At 38.7% G+C, this 23,244-nt stretch overlaps 1 protein-coding gene across 5 annotated transcripts in view; it reads left to right on the top strand.

The window, feature by feature from the left end:
• PARG (poly(ADP-ribose) glycohydrolase) overlaps positions 1 to 23,244 on the top strand; it is a gene marked incomplete at its 5' end in the record, with an annotated part of 147,263 nt that overhangs the window by 117,852 nt on the left and 6,167 nt on the right. For all 5 annotated transcript variants that reach the window (XM_084904726.1, XM_084904725.1, XM_084904727.1 and 2 more), the window contains 2 exons: positions 5,589 to 5,697; positions 13,687 to 13,792. In XM_084904726.1, coding sequence (XP_084760852.1) covers positions 5,589 to 5,697; positions 13,687 to 13,792 — 215 coding nt within the window. The remainder of the gene's footprint in view (positions 1 to 5,588; positions 5,698 to 13,686; positions 13,793 to 23,244) is intronic.

Here is a 23,244-nt window from a genome sequence, read left to right as displayed (position 1 = left end):
TTTCTGACTTGATTATCGCATGGCCAGAAGCTAAAGAATGTGGCCTCGTATATTTTGTCTGCCATCTATTCTTATTCCAGAAATGTAACTTTCTTCTAAAATTCAGTATTGCAGCTTGATTAGCAGTTAAAACATAATTACCATATATCAAAAAGAAATGAAAGCCAAAAGTCTAAATCAAGGACAGGAAGGGCAGAGCTCTTTACAGTTTTGCATCTTAGCTGCCAATTGTAAGCAGTCAATGGAGGTTAACTTCCAAGGCCAGACTTACTTAGAATTGGTTATAGTTATAGCTTAAAACCCTTAAACAGCATAAGTATTATCCTTAACTTTTCTGGAGGCTAGGTAGGTGAAGGAATCTATGTTCAGACAATTTTCCTACTGCTACAAACAATTAACAGAAGAAATTACAGTGAACTTTGCTGCTGCTGTCTTCTGTGTTTTATTGAAATATATTTTCACATGATCTTACTTCCCCAGTAAGTTGGTTTAGCAGAGGCGAATTTTCATGCACTGGAACCTGGATACATGCGTGTGTGTGTGTGTGTGTGTGTGTGTGTGTGTGTGTGTACTCGCATTTGCTAATGAAGAAGAGCCAGTGTGTGCTTAAATGCTCCAATCAGAAGGGTAGCTGAATGGATAAGAAAACAAGAACCATATATATGCTGTATACAAGAGACCCACCTCAGAACAAAAGATACACACAGACTATAAGTAAAGGGATGGAAGAAGATATTTCATGCAAATAGAAAGTAAAGAAAAACAGGGGTAGCAATACTTTTATCTGACAAAATAAACTTTAAAGCAAAGTATATAATAAGAGACAAAGAAGGACACTACATAACGATAAAGGGAGCAATCCAACAAGAGGATATAACCCTTGTAAATATTTATGCACCCAACATAGGAGCACCTAAACCTGTAAAGCAAACTAGATGGACATACATCATGGAAGAGATTAGCTATAATACAATCATAGTAAGGGATTTTAACACCCCATTGACATCAATGGATAAATCTTCCCAACAGAAAATCAACAAAGAAATGTTAGCCTTAAATGATACACTGGATTACAAGGATTTAATTAATAACTTCAGAGCATTTCACTCCAAAGCTGCAGAATATACATTCTTTTTGAGTGCATATGGACATTTCTAGGATAGACCACATGTTAGGACACAAAATAAGTCTCAGTACATTTAGAAAATTAAAATCATATCAAGTATCTTCTTTGACCAGAATGGTTTTGAAACTAGAAATAAATCAAAAGAAATAAAAACTGAAAAACACACAAAGATATTGAATCTAGCAAGCGTGTTACCAAACAATGAATGGGTTAACAGTGAGATCAAGGAATAAGTCAAAAAGAGACCTTGAAACAAATAAAAATGAGAATACAACAACCTAAAATCTGTGGGACACAGTAAAAGCAGTCATAAGAAGGAAATTCATAGCACTACAGATCTACCTCAAGAAATAAGAAAAATCACTAAATAAACATTCTAACTTTACTCATAGAAGAACTAGAAAAAGAGCAGCAAACAAATCCCAAAGTGAATAGAAGAAAGGAAATAATGAAGATCAGAGTAGAAATAAAAAAGTTTGAAATGAAATTCAAAAGATGAACGAAACCAACACCTGGTTTTTTGAAAAGATAAACAAGATTGACAAACCTTTTCCAGACTTACCAAGAAAAAAAAGAGGATCAAAATAAGTGAAATCAGAAATGAAATAGAGGAAGTAACAACTGACACCAAAGAAATAGAAAGAATTATAAGAAAATATTATAAACAACCATATGCCAACAAATTGAACAATCTGGTCAAAATGAATAAATTCCTAGAAACATACAATCTTCCAAAACTGAATCAGAGGGTCTGAACATAGACAGATTACAACTAGTGAAATTAAAACAGTAATAAAATTAAAAAAAAAACAAACAAAAAAAAAACCCAACAAGCAGAAGTACTGGACCAGATGGCTTCACAGGTGAATTTTACCACACAAAGAAGAATTAAAACCTAGTCTCAAACTATTCTAAAAAATTCAAAATGAGGGAAGACTCCCAAGCTCATTTTACATTGCCAGCATTATCCTAATTCCAAAACCAGATAAAGACACCACAAAGAAAGAAAATTATAGGCCAATATTTCTGGTGAACATAGTTGGTAAAGTCTTTAACAAAATACTAGCAAACCGTATCCAGCAATACATTAAAAAGATCATACAGCATGATCAAGTGGGATTTATTCCAGGGATCAAGGTTATACAATAGTCACAGATCAATAAATGTGATACACTATATACATAAAATGGATAAAAACCACATAATCATACCAATAGATACAGAAAAGGCATTTGATAAAATCTGGCACCAATTTATGTTAAAAACTCTCAGCAAAGGCAGAATAGAGGGAACATAATAAAGGCCATATATGACAAACACATAGCCAACATTATACTCAGTGAGTAAAACTACAAATATTTCCCTTAGGACTATGAACATGACAAAGAATGTCTGCTTTTACCACTTTTATTCAACACTAGAGGCCCGGCGCATAAAATTAATGCTCAGGTATGGTCCCCAGGCCTGGCCTGTTATCTGGGTCATCATACCTAACTGCCTGCAGCCGGCCCCTCCCACACATACCTCCCCCCCCCCCCCCCCCCCCGCACTGCCACCCAACCCCTGTTCCCCACTCATCATCAGGTGATAAGTTCCTGACACCTGGGGAAGGGACTAAGAGGTGGTCAGTGCACTTCATAGTGACTGGTCCAGCGTACGTTCTGGTCATTCTGCTGTTAGGGTCAATTTGCATATTATCCTTTTTTTTTATATATATAAGATAATATTGAAGTCCTAGCCGCAGCAGTCAAACAAGAAGAAGAAATAAAAGGCATTCAAACTGGAAAGGAAAAAGTAAAATTGCCATTATTTACAGATGACATAATACTATATATATAGAGAACCCTGAAGATTCCACACAAAAAAAACTACTAGAACTGATAAATGAATTCAGTAAAGTATCAGGATACAAAATAAATATCCTGAAATCAATTGCATTTTTATACACCCATAATGAATTATCACAATTGGAAACTAAGAAAACAGTCCCAGTTGCATCAAGAAAAGTAAAAAAACATAGTAATAAGTTTAATGCTGTGAAAGACCTGTACTTGGAAAATTATAAGACAGTGATGAAAGATATTGATGAAGATACATATAAGTGGAAGTATATACCATGTTCATTTGGATAGGAAGAATTAATATCATTAAAATGCCTGTACTACCAAAAGCAATCCAGAGATTTCTATGAAGATACCAATAGCGTATTTCACAGAACTAGAACAAATATTCCAGAAATGTATATGGTAGCAAACAAGATCCGGAATAGCCACAGCAACCTTGTGACAAGAACAAAATTGGACATATCAGGCTACCTGATATCAAACCATATTACAAGGGGATAGTAATCCACAACAGTGTGTTACTGGCATAAAAACAGGGATGTAGGTCAATGGAACAGAATAGAGAGGCCAGAAATAAGCCCCCTATGGACAATTATGACACAGGAGGCAAAAGCATACATTCAGATTAAGATAGTCTATTCAACAAGTGGTGTTGGGGAAATTGTACAGATACATGTTAAAAAATGAACCTAGAACACCTTTTTACATCATACATGAGAATAAACTAAAATGGATTAAAGACTTAAATATTAGACTGAAAATCATAAAACTCCTAAAAGAAAACATAGGAAGTAAAATCTTAGACATTTCTTATAGCAATATTTTTTCTAATATATCTCCTTGGGCAAGGGAAACAAATGAAAAAATAAATAAGACTGCATCGAGCTAAAAAGTTTTGCACAGCAAAGGAAACCATCAAACCATCAAAATGAAATGACAACCCACTGAATGGGAGAGCATATTCCCTAATGATACATCTGATAAAGAGTTAATATCCAAAATTTATAAAGAATTCATACAACCAAATACCAGACAGCCCAATTAAAAAATGAGCAAACGATCTGAATAGACATTTCTCCAAAGAAGACACACAGATGGCCAACAGACATATGAAAAGATGCTCAGAACCACTAAACAAAGTAATACAAATTAAAACCACAATGAGATATATCACCTCAGAATGGCTGTCATCAGTATATCAACAACCAAGTCCTGGCAAGGATGTGGAGAAAAGGGATTGGTGGGAATGCAAATTGGAGCAGCCAGTGTGGAAAGTAGTATGGAGTTTCCTCAAAAAATTAAAAATGGAACTACCTTTTGACCCAGAGATTCCACTTCTGGAATATAATCTAAGAAACCTGCATCACTCATTCAAAATAATATATGCAACCCTGCGTTTGTTGCAGCATCACAGTACCAAGATATGGAAGCAGTGCAAGAGTCAGTAGATGAGTCGATAAAAAAGCTGTGGTACGTTTATACAGTGGAATACTACTAGGCCTTAAAAAAGAAAGCTTACCCTTTGTGAGAGCATAGATGGACCTGGAGAGTATTATGCTAAGTGAAATAAGCCAGTCAGAGAAAGACAAGTATCTCACTCATGTGGAATCTAATCAACAAAATAAACTGACAAACAAAATAGAAACATAGAGAACAAACTGACAGCTGTCAGAAGCTTTTTGTGGGACTGGGTGAAAAAGGAGAAAGAATTAAGAAAAACAAAACAAAAACAACACTGTCTGGCAGAATCACGAGCATCATCCCTGCAGCATGGCCCCTGCAGAGTGAAGACTTAGTTTTGTCATCTCAGGCCAGCCCTGGCCTCTCCTTTGTTTTGATTAAACCATGTGGTTACAGTAGTTATCTATGTGGATACTTAACTTATGATAATTATTTACAGACTAATATGAAGGTTTTTATTGCTGTTCTTCAGAGTGGAAAGTTGCTTGGCATATCAATATGTGCAAATTTATGAGATGAAATATTTGGAATTTTATGTTTTCAAAATCATCTCACCCCTTCCTTCATATTTCCACAGGCAACATGTTATTTTGACTGCTTTGTGTTATTGTCTGCTTTGCTGTCTGTCTTTTTAAAAATATTTCCACAGTCAGCAATTGAGCACAGTAGGTAGAATGTCGTACTGAATCGTTACACATTTTGTAACACTTGACTTCTTGGGATTATTTCTTGGATGATGTATGGTGATGTTATATACCCAGTGACCTAGAGTAGATCTTTCAAACAGAGGAGGAATGAATTCTTGTCAAAATACAAATGTCATGTCTTTAATATTAGAGGAAAACAAAGACTTAAGGTTTTTGGTTTTTTCCCTCCCAGATCCTTTAACCTCTGAGACCCACTGTAAATGATGTACCCGGTTACAATATGTCATATTTTTGTCTCTCCGTAATTTTTCATTTGCTGTATGAGGCCTGACAGTCCACAGTATGTACCTTGGAGTCTAAAATAAAATAGTATTTTCTGCCTTCCTGTTTTTCTGAGCTCTATGGCCTGGGTTGTTTTTCATATTTTAACCCTGCAGTGTCTCAGAAACCTGGGAGGGTTTATTTGTGAGTGCCTTTCCGCCCCTCACCTCTCCCTCCTGTCCTGCCCAGGGACGACTGGCAGCGGCGCAGCACTGAGATTGTCGCCATCGATGCCCTCCACTTCAGACGCCACCTCGACCAGTTTGTGCCTGAGAAAATCAGACGTGAGCTTAACAAGGCCAGCAACCTTATTTCTTAGTTCATCTGGCAGCTGTCATCTATTTACTGTCATTTTATTAATGCTTTCTGGAAATTCTTGCAGTGTCAGTATGTCTGCCCATAGCTCTCCTGATTTAATGGCTCTGTCAGCTTGTACAAGATGGACTTTCCATTTAGTAATTGTTTGATTACTGAAGCCAGAGAGGCTGGTGCTTGGCATGAAGCCCCACACGTGCATTTATCTCACCAAGTACTGCGAGCTGCTTTGGAGCGTTAGTGCAAACCTATAGAGACAAGAATGAATCCTTAAAATGTTTTTAGACCTACTCAGTGACATTTTTCTCCACAAGATATACTTTCAGAATTAAAACAGGTAAACCATAAAAGTCCAGTTAAAAGTGTTCTATTATGGGTAAGATTCCTGAGAATTATTTACTGATTTGGCAATTAGACACATTTATTGTGGAATCTATGCTTTTCTATGGCACTTAGTGCTGTCTGCTATCATCATTTTCTTTTTAATTGTATTACAGAAATATAAAAGTGAGCCATTTTTCTTGTTAGTTACATTTTCACCACTGTTGACCATAATAAATATACTATCCTACAGGGTTGCTGATACTGTTCTCTAGATTTAGGGTCTTACCAAAACACGGCTTTTTCTTTAGTTCCTCAACCTACTCTCACAGCTAAGAACACTGACCCAATTCTAAAAACCATGGTTTAGCTCCTACGAGCAGGATTTGGTCTGAGACTGTTTATGAAGATCACGAGGTTTGTGGTTCTGCAGGTTACAGAGGTGCCATGCCCTGCACCGCCTCTGATGATGAGAGCAGGCCGGTGTGTGGGGGGGGTGGGTACCTTTGGGTTGGCATGGCTGGCATTCAGTGTCATCTTCTCCTCTTCCTGGGCCTCCCCACAGGAACGGTCCCTCCTTGTGGGGTCTTATCCCAGCTGAACCACCTTGCCTTTCAGATTATTAGTAAAGTAAATAACCAAGTAATCTTAACAACTTAGTAGCTATTGTAAATGTAATTATTACATTTATTATCTTATATCCTAATCTACTTGAGAATCTAACTTATTGTTGCACATGTTTTCATATATATAATTTATTAGGTTTTTTTAATGTTTAACATTCTCAAAGGAATCTCATAAAAAGTTTGAAGATTAAATGCACTGTTTCCCAAAGTTGAATTTATATAATAGGTATTGTTTGTTTACCTTTTTATTTTTTTATTTTCTAATATATTTCATTGATTTTTTTTTTTTTTTTTTACAGAGAAGAAGGGAGAGAGAGAGAGAGAGAGAGAGAGAGAGAGAGAGAGAGAGAGAAACATTGATCAGCTGCCTCCTGCACATCCCCCCACTGGGGATGTGCCCACAACCAATGTACATGCCCTTGACCAGAATTCAACCTGGGACCTTTCAGTCCGCAGACCGACGCTCTATCCACTGAGCCAAACCGGTTTCAGCATGGCCTCGAGATAATTTAGTCACTAATCATGAACTAATTAGCACTCAGCCAAAGAATCTAAGGCCTAAAGTCCAATACAACATACTGTGAGGATAGAACTGTGACTATTGAGCATTTGAAATGTGATTAGTGCAACTGATAAAATAAAAATTTACCTTAATTACTTTTTAAAAATATAACTCCTCACAAATCAGATTACTATAACTAAGTCTGTCTTTCCAGACTTTTTACCTGTTTCAGTCTTAAATCATTAAGAATATTTCCTGCCAGAGCCGCTTTGGCTCTGGATAGACTGCGGACTAAAGGGTCCTCGGTTCGATTTCAGTCAAGGGCACCTGCTTGAGTTGTGGGCTCAATCCCCAGTAGGGGGTATGCAGGAGATAGCTGATCAATGATTCTCTTTCATTATTGATGTTTCTATCTCTCCCTCTCCCTTCCTCTCTGAAATCAATAAGTATGTTTTTTTAAAGAATATTTCCTGCATTTGTTAAGACATGATCTACAAGCATGTACACCTGGCTTACCTCTTCTTTTTTAGTCATAATCCTATACTGTAAGCAAGTTTCCAGTGAATGCTTTTCTCAGTATCCCTTTCTGTTTGATATACTTTTTGAAGAAAATTTGAGGGTTCCTCCTTGCTTCCCCTGACAATTTAATTTTGTTAAATTCTCATGAGACAAGGAAATATCACAGGCGTAAAATAGCCCATCACCACATGGCTATCATTGAGAAAGGGAAGCACTTAGGGTCTGGCACATGGGAAATCATTTAATAAATGTATGGCTTTTATTTACTACTATGTTCATAAACATTTGCCCTTTTAGCAAAGAATCAGTTTTCTAATACTTTCATTGATAAATAAGAAAGCAGTAAGTGGTTTTGTTAAATGTTACTAATAACTTAATTAGGAAACTAATCCAAATAACTTTGGCCTTCCTAAATTAAAGTATTGTATTTCATAACTTATTAGGTACACTTAGCTATTAAAAGAGTTAATTATATTATACATTTTAGTAGATACAACAGGAAGTTTTCCAGAAACTGACAGCACAACTTGGAGAGGGTATTAAATGTTTTTTCAACTTGGCTTTAAAGCAGAAGTCTATATTAAATCACTGAGAGATGACTTGTACAATTCTACTTTTTTTTTTTTTTTTTTTTTTTTTTTTTTTTTGCATGCCAGAGAGAAAGTGGGAATGAATAGAAAAACTATTTTTTGAAATGAAGCCACCTAGGACCAGTTTTCACCATCAGAATTCAGTGTGGATCTTTGAACTTTAGAGGTCTATCTGCTACTTTGGGGCATTGCTCACCAGATAATAATTTAAAGGGCAATCTCACAAAGTGCTTTATCACCTCTGGAAACATTCTGCTTCATCTAGGCTCCAATTGTGTTATTGGAAGACATGTGACCTGTAAGTAGAGTTGGTTTCTAAAAGGAAAAGTCAGTCTCCTTTAACTAACTGACCAGAGGCCCGGTGCATGAAAATTCATGCACTGGAGGGAGGGGGTCCCTCCGCCCAGCCTGCCCCCTCTTACAGTCTGGGAGCCCTCAGGAGCGGGAGGCGACCCGGTGATCAGGGGAAGGTGATGCCCCGTCACACCCCTGCTGCTGCCAGTGCTAGTAGTGCAAGCCTCGGCCGGCCCTGGTTACCTGAGCCTTGGGTGGTCCTGCATGGCTGGGCAGCAGCCAACCAAGGCTTGCCTGTGCTTTGGGCCAGCCCTGGGCAGCTGAGGGGCTGAGAGGACTGGGGGACTCTGGAGGTAGGCGCACAGAATGGCCAGGCCCACCTGTGGGGGAGGAGGGGGCATGGCCTTGCCACATGCCTGCCACCCTGGCACGGCTGAGGGGACTGGGCGCCACCATCTTTGAGATCAGGGCAGTCAATTAGCATATCCCCTCCTTATTGGCTGTGGGGGCTGCCATCTTTGTGACAGTGTGAGAGTCATTTAGCATATTCCCTCTTTATTAGATAGAATACTGTGAAGCAGTGTTTAATCCCCAGAGAGATCAGCTGGGTGACATTCTAGAGAGATATTTTTGTGATTGGGAAGATTTATGACTCCAGCTTGCAAAAATGGCAAATAGCTCAGCAAGGGAAGAGAGAAATCATCTGTGAAAAGCTGCATTTAGCCATAGTTAGATTCATTCAGGTAAGATTAAGTAATGAATGTATTTTGTGGACGCTTCGGGTCAGAAATTTAACAAAGTGAAGAGACCACCCCAGCAGGAAATCACTACCATTTACCTTTTTAAAATTGATTCATTTATTGATTTTTTTAATTACTCATCACCAAATTTAGAAGGGGCTTGTTATTAACTCAGAGCTTGATTAACAAACCAATCAATACTTGCTGCTGATATGTCGAGGAAGTTCACCATCTGATCATTTATAATCTTTTCTTGAAATGTGTCACTACGTTTCAGGAATATTAATTCAAGTGAGTTTTCCCTTAAGTTTCTCAATACATAGAATCAGAATAATCAAAGAGATACCTACTCTAATCTTATGTTTTACACATGAGAAAGAAAACTATGGTCTGCATAATTATTTCATTTTATATTGCTTTTTTTGTTGTTCTTAATCCTCACCCAAGGATATATTTTTTTTTTAGAGAGAGTGAAAAGGAGGGAAGGAGAGAGAGGGAGAGAGAGAAAAAGAAATTTGAGAGTGATACATTGATTGGTTGCCTCCCATATGAACCCTGACCAAGCCAAGGATCGAACTTGCAACCCAGGCACCTGCCCTCTGCTGGGAATTGAACCACTGGCCCTTCTGATGCTTGGGCCGACTCTCTAACCACTGAGCACACTGGCAAGGGCTTATATTGCATTTTTTAAAAGCAAAATCTGTTTTTTTTCAAAATCAATTTATTAATCTTATAATTATTTTAAAGATAAAAAGGCATCCAAATAATTGTTTTCATTTGTATAGGTCTTTCTACATGAATATTTAGCTTCATATATATATAGGTTCAAAAAGTACCTATAATTTTGTAAATATTTTACCTATTTATTTTAGCCCTATATTTTTTATACTTTCTAATAATCTGTAATAATATGTCTAATAGGCATAAAATCAGTGGGATTGATTTACTGTGACTTTACTATTTTGATAACACTATAGTAATAAACAACTTTACACAGTTGCTGTTTAATAAAGTAGCAAGAGAGTTTATAAAACTGATGATACTGAATCTAAGGATAGTTTTAAGACTCCTAATTAATATTATTTTATTCTATTCCAAAAGATTCCCTTAAGTATAGTTGGTACAGTATTATATTAGTTATAATATTTTCAGATGTATAATATAGTGATTCAACATTTTTATACCTTACAATGTGATCACCCCACTAAATTTAGTAATGATTGTCACTGTGCAAACTTAACACATATGTTCCCATGATTCTTAAGGGACTTTTTATGTTATGTTTGTTTGTTTTTTCTTTAATTTTTAATTTTTTTTTGTACTTGTTTTTAAGAAATTACAGTATTTTAAAACCTCAGAAAATCAGTATCAGTACCAACTGTATTACTTTAAGTTAAATAATTATTCCCAATTAAATTATTCATCTAGCAAGTAATATATTTATAGTACAGTGAAAGACATAGTTTAATTATATCTACTTGAGCTTGCTAACAGTAATGTTGTAGACTGAGTTTTTACCAAAGTGTGTGTGGGCTTTTGCACATTGGTGTGTGGGATTGTGGTACACCTTCCTGAGGACCTTCTATTTCCTGGACTCGTTTCAGGCCCTGAAAGTTCTCACATCAGTTTTCTTTTCCTCTTTTCTAATATATTTTTATTGGTTTCAGAGAGAAAGGGAGAGAAACATCAGTGACGAAGAGAATCATTGATTGGTTGCCTCCTGCACGCCCTCTTCTAGGGATCGAGCCCCAAAACCAAGCATGTGCCCTGACCAGGAATCAAACTGTGACCTCCTGGTTCATAGCTCTACCACTGAGCCATGGGGGCCAGTAATCACTTGAGTTTTCTTTATTTCCTAACTACATCTCTATCTTAACCTCTTCCTGGCTGGGCTCTAGTTTTTTACTCTAGATACCAGTATTTTCCTGCTGCCTCTTGTTTCTTAAAGTGTTCATTGATGTCTTCTACTTACTGTCCTGCGATATAAATGCTTCCCTTTTTCCCAGTTTAAAGTTGTTTATTAGTAAAAAAAAAAAAAAAAAAGTAGCTCTGTCATTGGTGAGGGTCATATCAGGATGTGATTAAATTTAAGCTGGATTGCTGTTACTCTTACAGTTCTGATTAATCTCCTCAAGTGGCTCTGGGTGGGGAAAAAGAAAGTATTTGTAGTCTGTGTGGAGCTCTTGAGAACTCCTAGTACCTTTCTCCATGAAGTAAGAACTTGGCAGTTCTTTTAAGGTCTCTATCCTTGCCGATGGTTGTATCTTATTGAAGTAGCTCCATTACTCAGTGACTCCTGTGAAAGGAAAGGCCCCCTGATGGCGGCACTGCCCTGGCACTGCCTGGCCCCAGCGTGTGAGGGAGCCTCTCCTCGCTGGAGAAGGGGAAGCATGGTTGTCCCTCTTCAGGGACTTCGAGGGGCTTGCTGCTTCTCTCCTCTTTCTGGCTCTAACAGAATAGCAGAATTATCGTGTAATTGTTTTATATTGTTTAATTTCTGATTATCTTTTTAAAGTTTCATTAGATAAAACACTAAATGCAGGTTTATTTCGCTTATATAGTTTGTTTTAGTTATGACCATTTTTTAGGATAGGGTGTTTTTTGTGTGTGTTTTTTGTAAAAATTGGTTAATCCTTTATATTAGATTTTGCTTCTAATCTAAATATTTAAAATTCTCTGTTGTTGTGCTTTTGTCCCTTAAAGAAAAGTTAGCCCAGATTTGTGGAGATAGCAGTGCAGAAGAGACTAAAGCCTTCTGACATATAGAACAGAAATGGCATGAACAAGGAAGCTAAGAGGCCTCCCTCTTCGGCCAGGCCTGGTGGGAGAACTGACAGGCAGCCACACTTACATCCGCTCTGACAGAGCTTATTCCCTTTTGTTGGCAGAAAGAAAGGAGAGAATATCTTTCAAGAACCTGTTTTAAAAATTGAGCTTTTGATATGTTTTACCTGAAAGGGGTTTTCAGAAGCTCCATGCATCTAATTTTACAGGTCATTTGTGAGTTCTGGTGTAAGCTCTGTGCCACCTCACTGAATAATGGTGTGGTGGCAGCTTATAATTAGTATCTGTCAGGGTTTACAGCCTAGGAGGGTGGAAGGATTTGTTCATCCATCCAGACAGTGGGTAACATTTTATACCTTTGTGGAGACTTCACAGAGCAATTTACTATATATCTGTGTGTGGATTTCATAGAGCATCTTCTTTATACTTGGTTTTTCTCTGGGAACATCTGTCACAGGCCATTTTTATTTTATTTATGACTATGCATAAGCTGTATTTTTGCTTTGATTCTTACATGAGAAAACCCAGGGAGATTTGCTTTGCTATTATACTAAACCTCTGATAGTTTTAGGAAACTAAGAACCCTTAGGAAGCAGGGAGACCAAGCAGGCTGACAATAAAAAATGGACATCAGAAACTCTGGGACCTTAAACGCAGTCTTCTCATACAAAATGAACTGTTCATGTAATTAATTCTTAGTCAACATCCTTGGGATCTGATGTTCTTTTCTCAGGTTACTGAGAAATACATTTTAAAATATTCTCGTTTAAAATAGTTTAAAACTAGAGAATCTAGGAGCTGGAATGGTGCTTAGGATTATTTTATAACCAGGTGTAGGAATCCCTTTTATAATACAGTTGCTTTCCCATTGTTAAGCATTTTAGTGGCAGGAGGCACATTAAAAAGCTATTCACAGTTATTAATCTAGTTCCAATAATTCAGAGAGAGTGCTAAGGAAACATAACAGTAATTGCTCTTTACCTTAATGAAAAAATGGTAATCAAAAGCCTTCAAATAAAGCAGTGCTTCACGTGTCTTTCCTGTCTTTAGTTAGTTCCTGATAGTTCATCATTGTGATGCTATCAGCTCTTGAAATGTCTCTGATATTTTCAGTTATATGTCTTTGAATTGAAAAAAGAAACTGAGGCCCATGTTGGGTTAAGGCAGGGGTAGGGAATGTTTTTTTCTGCCCAGGGCCATTTGGATATTTATAACAGCATTCTCAGGCCGTACAAAATTATCAACTTAAAAATTAGCCTGCTCTGTTTGATCAAACATTTAATTAACTCACCCCTCATGCCTTGGAGGGCCGAGCAAATGGTTTCCCAGGCCCGGTAAGGCCCGCAGGCTGGACATTCCTCACCCTGGCTTTAGGCCTTGATCTGTCCAGCATCAAAGCAAATAAGTATTAGAATTAATCATTTCTTACTCTCTTTCTTTATAATCCCACAACTTTCTGTTTTCCCCTTTACTTTGGCCCCTAAGGAAAAATAGAAATACCGTAAGCCTGGTAATAGATGCTGCTCCAGTCCGTCTGGTGAGAAAGAATGCTCGTGTCCGTCACTCATGTGCTGTGATGCTTGTTTAATCCTGCAGGCTTACTGTGGATTTGTCCGTCCGGGAGTTTCTTCAGAGAACCTTTCTGCAGTGGCCACGGGGAACTGGGGCTGCGGTGCCTTCGGGGGCGATGCTAGGCTAAAAGGTGAGTGGCCATGTGTAATAGCATTCTGACTGGGGAGAAAAGCTAGTCCTTCAAACTGATTTTCTAATTTTCTATCATAATAAAAGACCACAAAGATCTAAGAGAAGAGAAGAAGAATACTTGACACTATTTTTCTTATTGTGTTTAAAGGAATCTTGTTTTTATTTACTGTTTCCCTTCAGAGATTACTTATTTCTCTGATCTACCACGTTCTTTCACGGAAGTGATTTTGTGTGTGTTCAGAGCTGTTTGTTGACTCAGTCATTCATTTACCAAACATAAGGGGCATTTGCTGTGCTCTTGGCCCAGCAAGACTGGGCATCATCCAGGCAGACAGGAAGACAGATACTGAGGTTTCTGGCCTCAAAACCATACTCAAGACCACGCACTGTGGCTGGCTCTGAGAATATAAAGGTGGAATATGATATGTGGTTCCTGCTTTGGAATTCACAGTTTAGCAATGAGAGAGGCATAGACAATGCAGCACCAGTAATAAGTGCTTTACTAGGTGCACTGTGTGTGGGAGCAATGCATGGAGAGCTGCATGAATGGCACAGATAAGGAGGCATTTGGGTACTGAAGAAGGTTAAACAATTCCTGAATTTTATTGTTTGTGTATAAAAATCACAAAACCTGATCAACAAAGCTTTGCCCATTTCTCCTCTACTCTCAAAAGTATCAGTTATAGAAAATAGTATTATATCATTACTTAGGATGGTTACTGGTCTTATCAACTCAGCTGGTCTGATATCAGAACCAATTGGGTGTGCTGCAATACAATCCTGACTCTAAATACCTGGAGCTAGTGCAGACCTCACAGGATGAGGGCAAAGTCCTCCACAGACCACCCCTACTTCAGACTCCAGCCAAGTGTCTGAGGTGGGGTGGGTGTCCTCCAGGCCACACACAATTCTGACCAATTGGCTCTAAGTTGGGAGGTGTCCTCGATTCCCCACGTGAAATAATTCACTAGAGTGACTTACAGAGCCAGGAGGGCGCTATTACCACTTTATCAGAAAGGATGCACACACATGAGTAAGAGAACACAAAGCTGGGCAGCCACTCTCCCAACAGCAAGCTCCACTGACCTTTGGTGTCAAAGCTCTTACTGAGGCTTCCTCCATGGGCCTCATTGATTGGAACTTGGCCACATCGTTTCCAACCCTCGGTTTACCACTCCCGGAAGTCCAAAGGCTGAAAGTCCCAGAGCTGGAGCTATCTCAGGGCCCAGTAGAAGTCACCTCATAACAAAGACGCTGTCACTCAGGAATTCCAAGGGTTTCTGAAGCTTCTGCCAGGAACCAGGACCAGACCAGACAGAGTCTTTGTCACACTACATTTATCAAGTTAACAAGAGAACAAAGCAAACACTGAATGGCCAGCTGGCCTTGGTAGCCAAAGTAGAGATAGACAAAATTTATCCTGTTGGGAATAAAAGAATTGAGCTATCATAATTGAGTCTCTTATTTTTATAAAAATAACACGTTTATGCCCTAGCTGGTTTGGTTCAGTGGATAGAGCATCAGCCTATGGACTGAAGGGCCCTGGGTTTGATTCCAGTCAAGGGCGCATGCCCAGGTTGTGCACTGGATCCCCAGTAGGGGTGTGCAGAAGTCAGTCAATCAATGATTCTCTCTCATCATTGATGTTTCTCTCTCTCCCTCTCCCTTCTTCACTGATATCAATAAAAATATATTTTTTAAAAAAACACATTATTATATTTTAAATTCAGAAAATTATTCTGATATATGTTAAAATCACCAGAATTTACTGTTAACATTTTGGTGACCATCCTTTCAGATATTCCATGAATAATCTATGTAACCATTTGACATCAATAAGATCACACCATATATTCTATACTCAAAACTGCTTCATTTTGAAAACATTAGTCTCATGGATGGCTTTCAACACCAACAAATGCAGACCTGCTATTGACGTTTTTTATAGCTAAATGCTTGTCGTATGTACCTATATTCCTTAATTTATTTCACCAATTCTCCACTTGTACATAGTTGATTTATTTTCTTTATCTTATATGAAAAGCAATAGTGCAGTATATAATTGTATATGCTACATAAAATTGTTTTATTAGGGTTAATTCCTGGAAGTAAGATTAATGACTCAAAAGATGTTTGTATTTTATATTTTTATACTTACTGCAAATTGTCCTTCTGAATTACTTTATCTTCCTTTGCATAGGCATGCTCACAAAGATGAGATTGTCCATTGTTTTAATTTTTCTGAAATTCAACCTATTTCATATGTTTATTTGCCATTTTTATTTATTTTGTGAATTGCTTTTTCATGTCTCTAGTCCATTTAGCTTGTAAGTAGTTATTTTGATTTTTCATTTGCTCTTTTTATATTAAGAAATATTAATTATTAACTGTCACATGTTGTAGGTATTTATTTTATTTTTTTCCATTTATTTCATCCTGTTGGGTTATTGTCAAATAGAGTTAATTTGTACATGTTTGCAGTTTTGTGATGTATTTAGAAAAATCTCTATTTTTTTATTCTGAAGACTTTTACCTGCATTTTCTTCAACTCAAAAATTTCATGTTATTTTCAGTGTTTTGAAGTCCATAGAAAAAAGCTTCTGGGTTTTATTTTATAAAATTCTTTATCATCCTGAATTTGAGGAAACCTGTTTTTCACTCTGGACTTATTGATCTTATGACAGACACTTTTTTCTGTTTCTTTTAAGTGAAATGAATGAGTACATTTGTATCATCAATCCAGAAACCACATCTGCCATAAGCTTTGGTTGTTTGTGCTGGGCCATTTAGGAGGCTTTATAAATGTCTTTCTTCCATTTCTTTATGGCATAAAGCCTTCAGACTGCAGATTGCTTCTGCTGGTGACTATCAAGTGTACTATTTAAAGATTTTCATTATGTAATCCATTTTTTAATTATTGAGATTTAAAACTTTGGAGTGACTTTTTAAAAAATATATTTTTATTGATTTCAGAGAGGAAGGGAGAGAGAGAGAGAGAGAGAGAGAGAGAGAGAGAGAGAGAGAGAGACAGAGATCAATGATGAGAGAGAATCATTGATTGCCTGCCTCCTGCACACCTCTTTTTTGGGATCAGACCTTTAGCGTTCTAATTTTGTTCGTTTGCTTCGTGAAGGGATTGAGTGCAGCAAGAATGGTAATGGTGACTAAAGTTCTTTTTGTTTTATTGTGGTTTTGTCTGTTTCTTTTTGCATTTCCTTCAGTGTTTATTTTTTATGTCCATATTGTATTACCTGACTGTGGGAGACTATGCCTTTGCTAGTTTAGCATAATTAAAATGTATCTTGATGTTGATTTTCACTACCCAAAAGTGATTTGCAAATACAGTGTGCTCGAAGAATTTCTCTTTAACAAACTTATTCAACAGCCTCTGTGTGCCCTTTGTTAGATTACAGTTTTGCCCCTTTTTTTCCATTTTGCATATTCTTAAAACTCTCTATATCTGGCTAATTCCTTCTTTTTCTTTAAGACTCCACTCTAGTATTAACTATTCCACAAAAATCCCCCTTTCTCTCTCACTCATCCCACTCCCCCATCCTGCAAAATAGTTGTGTGTTAGGATTCTTTCAGTTACAAGCGACACTAATGTATCTTATCACTTAAGCAATAGAGGTTATTTTATTGGCTGATGTGGCCGAGAAAGGCAGTGTAGAGTTGGCATTCTGAGGTCAGATGCTTCGTTTAGTGTGTGTTGTTTAAAGATGATGGGCCTCATTTCATCGGTTATCTCCACATGGCAGAAGCTGTGACCAAATAGTTCCAGGTCTACAGTATTGCACTTGAGTCCCTAGGGTTAAGGGGGACTCCTTAAATTAAAAATTCTGTGAAATATTCTAATTTGACCAATTTAAATCACCTTCCCCTCCCTTGGATCAAATTGTTGTAATCAGGGAGTCCTTAAACACTGAACACATTTCCTAATGACATTAAGAGGATATCCAGTAGGGTTTTTAAAAAATATATTTATACTAGAGGCCCAGTGCATGAAATGTGTGCATGGGAGGGGGGGTATTTCTCAGCCCAGCCCACATGCTCTCCAATCTGGGATCCCTCGGGGGATGTCCAACTGGTGGTTTAGGCCCAAATCCCGCAATCAGACATCCCTCTCACAATCCGGGACTGCTGGCTCCTAACTACTCACCTGCCTACCTGCCTGATCGCCCCTAACTGTTCCACTGCCAGCCCGATGGCTCCCAACTGTCCTCCGCTGCCGGCCTCCATGGCCCCCAACTGCCCTCCCCCGCCACATCGTTGGCCCCCAACTGCCCTCCTCTGTCGGCCCTATTGCCCCCCATTGCCCTCCCCGAGCTAGCCCAATCGCCCACAATTGCCCTTCCCTGCTGCAACCCCCTCCTTCAAGCGAGGTGGCAGAGACGCCAGGGCCGGCCTCGGCACCGAACGGAGGAGCCTCGGATCCCCCACGCCTCACTGCGCAGAGCGGCCGCCACGCCCTGCCTCCATGTCAGGCACAAGGACACGAAGACCACTTAGGCTTTTATTAGTATAGATTAAACAAAAAGTTTTCTGAGATTATACAAATGTGCAAACTTAGTTTTCTTTCATAACTTATATCCCATTTATATCAAACCTAAATGATATCTTTACTAGTTATTTTGCTATTTTGGAATCAAAATAGCTAAACTCCAGAAAAACCAATGTTCTAGAAAAGGTTGGAACCAGGACAATGCTGATAAATCATTTTCTACTGTGCCATGGTTGGCCTGCCTATCCCTTTGGCGGGGGGTTGTGGTAGGTCTGGTAGTGGAAGTGGAAAAGGGGTGCCCATCAAAAAATGGAAGCTAGAAAAATATAATTAGGGGCCAGGTCACCCCAGTTTGTCTACCACAGATTCCTCTTCTCTTTTTCTTTGTCAGAACACATCTCACCCTCCATTTATCTCACAACCTTGCGCCTACACACTTGATAGATATTCCTTCCTAATCTTTCTGCATTGTTCTCCTAGGGGCCCGGGCCTAGCATGGGGTCTTGTTTGGTAACTGCGTTCACAGTGACCAGAGGGAGCGGAATAGTTGCTGTGAGCCCCTGGGTGTGCCGCTGAGTCAGTGAATCTGGGAAGTGCCTTTGGATTTTTTTTTTTCTTTTTCACTTTGGGAGTTGCTGACAGTCAAGCAGGTTTAAGAAATGCTGCGTTCTGTTCTTTGGTTTGAATAGTTACCCTTCAGTTTGTAGCCTCGTTTTTAAGATGAGGAGACAAGGTTTCCAGAGAGGCGAGTAAACTGTTCAAGGAGAGGCAGCTAGTAAGTGTCAGAGCCAACACTCAGATTTGGCCTATCATCCTCAACACCAGTATGTGTTGTGGTTATTAAACACATTGAATGTATTTTGTGTTCTAAGAATTGTACTAAGTGCTTTTCTTACTACATTAGTTCATAACAGTCGGTTCAGCAGGTTTACTAGTCTCTTTAGACATGTAATAACTGAGAAATAGAGAAGTAAGTGACTACCTGTGGTCACAAAGGTATCCAGTGGCAGCGCTGGGATTCAGAGCAGGATTGATGCCCAAGATCCCAGAGTCCGTGCCCTTGCTGTTACTTTATTGTCCAAACTCTGGATCTGGATCTAGATTTGGAGTTGGCATTCTAGAGATGGTGGTTGAATTCTTGTAGAGAGACAGCTTTTAAAGCAGATGAAAGGGCCAGCGATTGAGCCTTTGGTAATATCCTTTGGGGGTTTGGGCAGGGGGGCGGGGGTGGTGGTGTCAAGATTAAAAACCGCTCCAGAGGACAAGACCAATGAGAGAACAGGAGCTGATGGGAGCTGGCCAGGGAGAGTAAGCGGAAGCCTGTGGGCTGGTAGCTTTTCTGACAGGCGAGCACGTGAACTAACGAGCAGCTGGGTTAATGAAGAAGGACATCAGCAGTACTTGCACATCAATGCTATCTCAGCCTGCGTGGCAGCATGCATTTAAATAATGTAAACAAACAATTTGAGGCAATTCTTCTGACTGACATTCGGTAAATTTGCTTGGAGTGGAGCAGAATGACGGGGCAGCTTCGCAGCATAGTGGGTGAGGGCAGGTGGTTTTCAGTCAGACTGCCGGGTTCGACTCTCAGCTCCACTCCTTTTTGGCTCTATGACTTTAAACAAATTACTTAACCTTTGGTGGCTATATTCCCTGATTTTCAAAATGGAGATCATACTACTATTTACTACCCTATTTGGTCTTTGTAAGGACTGAGTGAGTTAATCACTATAAATCTTGAGTTTGTGCTGATAGAGCTGTGTAACCGTTCAGCATGCTATGAGACAGGAGCTCAGTGTTAGCAGTTGTTACTAGTATTGCATGCTGACATTACAACCCACACCTATGGTGTGAACATCCATCATTTTATTCGTTTTTTATTTGGTTCAGCTGTTGCAAGAGGACACTGTGAATTGTGGGTTTTTTTATGTTATTATTTGAACTTTTTTCATAGCTTAAAATCCATGCCAAAAAGAAAATTAAAACCAAGCTCCCTGCAGGTTAATTTAAGTGATTATTTTGGCACCAACTTGTGCTTGAAGTTAGAATTTGATGCTTTTATATCATACTTGGAGTCAGTCCACACATCCTATTAGACTTGTGATGCAAGAGAGTTCACTTCACTCAGAGAACTCAATTCTCTCCATTTACAAAGGCCTTGGGGACGTTGTGGCTAGTGGGGCCTAAAGACAGTTGTTTAAAATGACCTTTTGTCAGTGATTATGTTATACATTACTCTCGGGTCAAGAGAAATGTATATTTCTGAAAAATTTATTTGTGAATTTATAGTCTTAACAGCCAATGAAAGAAGAAAAATTATAGCAGAGATTATGGAATTCTACACTCAGAGTCTTTAGGGATCTGACCTCCAATGCATAGCTGGGAAAATGCTGGAAAGAGAGTTGACTTGATACAGCTGATCGGTAAAAAAGGGTGAAGGCCGAACTCGGGCTCCTATCTCCAGACCCAACTTGTCTACCACATGTTTATGTCACACGGGGCACCCAAATAGAAGTAAATGTGGATTCAAGAACGTAAAGTGGATTGGTGTCTCTTATTAGGAACTGGCCTCCTCTGGTAGCTCTGTCAGGCTTATCTCTAAGAACCTGTTCACTGGGAGGAACTGGCCTGTGATGCATCTTTTTAATTGATTTTAGAGCGAGAGGAAAGGGGAGGGGGTAAGAGAGACACAGACACACACACATCAATGTGAGAGAGAAACATTGATTGGCTGCCTCCTGCACGCCCCCTCCTGGAGATGGAGCCTGCAACCTGGGCATGTGCCCTGACCGGGGAATTGAACTGGCAACCTTGTGGTGTATGGGACAGTGCTCAACCAACTGAACCACACTGGCCAGGCATGTGGGGTTTTTTTAGTTTATCTGAGCAGAACTGACAACGTATGCCAAGAAACAAGATCTCAAATGCTCCTGCCTGGTGAAGCACTTTTAAAATAAGCTTTATAGAGAGATAAATTTTAAGTGTTTTACCAATATTTCATTTCCTTAAAAGGCAATGACCAGTTATGTAATATTTCTGTATATAAGGAGGAAATAGGACTAAAAGGACATTTCTTGGGGTCTCTTTTTAAATATATATATTTTTATTGATTTCAGAGAGAGAGAGAGAGAGAGAGAGAGATAAAATTATTAATGGTAAGAGAGAACCATTGATCGGCTGCTTCCTGCACACCCCACACTGGGGATCGAACCTGTAACCTGGGTATATGGCCTGACCGGGAATAGAACCAAGACCTCCTGGTCTGTAGACTGATGCTCAATCACTGAAGCACACCGGCCAGGCTTTTTCTGTTTTAAATGGGAAATACTTGAAGCTAAATTCTCATTCAGACTAAGAGGTAAGAAATGGTACCTCTCGGTAGAGGAAGATGACGATTCATTAGTTTCCATTTTTATGTGTAGTATAGGTTAATAGGACCCTTTTGAAATTGAGTGTGGAAGCTTTAATGTATGCACAAGTTGGTTGAGCAGTTTTAATTAAAATATTTCTATTTTGAGATTAATTGCTTTTAGTACTCTGAGATTAATGAGGCCTAGTCATGTTGTGGATATTCAACAAATAGTAGTTTGGAATTTAGAAAATACTTTGGTATTTTAGAATCTCGCCCATAGTATAGTGTTTTATATTCTTTCTCAAATCTGGGGAAACTCAACATATCAAATTTACTAGTTTAATTTGAAAATATTTTTCCTTCCTATTTAATTTTAAAAACTTTTTTACTTGAAAATAATTTTGAACTCATGAAATTTGAAAAAAGTAAAATTATACACACACTTAGCTTTGTGTGTGTATACATACATGTGTATATATGAATACACATAATTTTTTTCTGAATCATTTGAGCTTGTTATAAACATTGTGCCCCTTTTCCTAAATATTCAGTTTGTGCTTCCTAATAATAAATTATTTTCTGTCCTAGCCGGTTTGGCTCAGTGGCTAGATTGTCAGCCTGCAGACTGAAGGGTCTTGGGTTCAAGGTCAAGGGCACATGCCCTGATTACAGGTTCAGTCCCCAGTGCGGGGCGTACAGGAGGCAGCCAAGCAGTGATTCTCTCTCATCATTGATGTTTCTATCTATCTCTCCCTCTCCTTCCTCTCTGAAATCAATAAAAAAATATTTTCAAAAAAGGATAAAACATTTTTATATAAAACACATTATAGTTATTAATTTTATAATTATGCATTGATTGAATATTTTTATCTACTGTATCATCTATGTTGCAGTTTTATCAAGTGGCCTAATAAAATCATGTAAAGGGTCTAGAGACTGATATTGCATTTAGTTGTCATATCTTGTAGTCTCTTTTTGAATCTGGAGTGTTTCCACAGCTCTCTGTTTTCTCTGCCATCGACATGCGTTAAGAATGCAATGTTGCCGAAACCGGTTTGGCTCAGTGGATAGAGTGTCGGCCTGCGGACCAAAGGGTCCCAGGTTCAATTCCGGTCAAGGGCATATACCTTGGTTGCGGGCACATCCCCAGTAGGGGGTGTACAGGAAGCAGCTGATCGATGTTTCTCTCTCATCGATGTTTCTAACTCTCTATCCCTCTCTCTTCCTCTCTGTAAAAAAATAAAATATAATTATTTTTAAAAAGCCCTAGCTGGTTTGGCTCAGTGGATAGAGCATTGGCTTGCAGACTGAAGGGTCCCAGGTTTAATTCCGGCCAAGGGCACATATCTGGGGTTGCGGGCTCAATCCCCAGTAGGCTGATATATGTTTCTCTCTCATCGATGTTTCTATCTCTGTATTCCTCTCCTTTCCTCTCTAAAATCAATTAAAAAAAGAAAAAGAAGAAGAATGCCGTGTTCCTTGGGTTTCTTTGCTCCTGATTAGCTTGAGTGTCTGCATGCTCGAAGCATTGTGCAGGTGATAGTGTCTAAGGCACATGATGGCCATCTGACCCACTGGTGGTGTTAATTTTGATCAT

Source organism: Pipistrellus hanaki (assembly GCF_964339955.1).
Source record: "Pipistrellus hanaki genome assembly, chromosome: 14".
Classification (NCBI taxonomy): Eukaryota; Metazoa; Chordata; class Mammalia; order Chiroptera; family Vespertilionidae; genus Pipistrellus; species Pipistrellus hanaki.
Note: the sequence above shows the minus strand (reverse complement) of the source record. Positions and strands in the feature narration are given on the sequence as shown.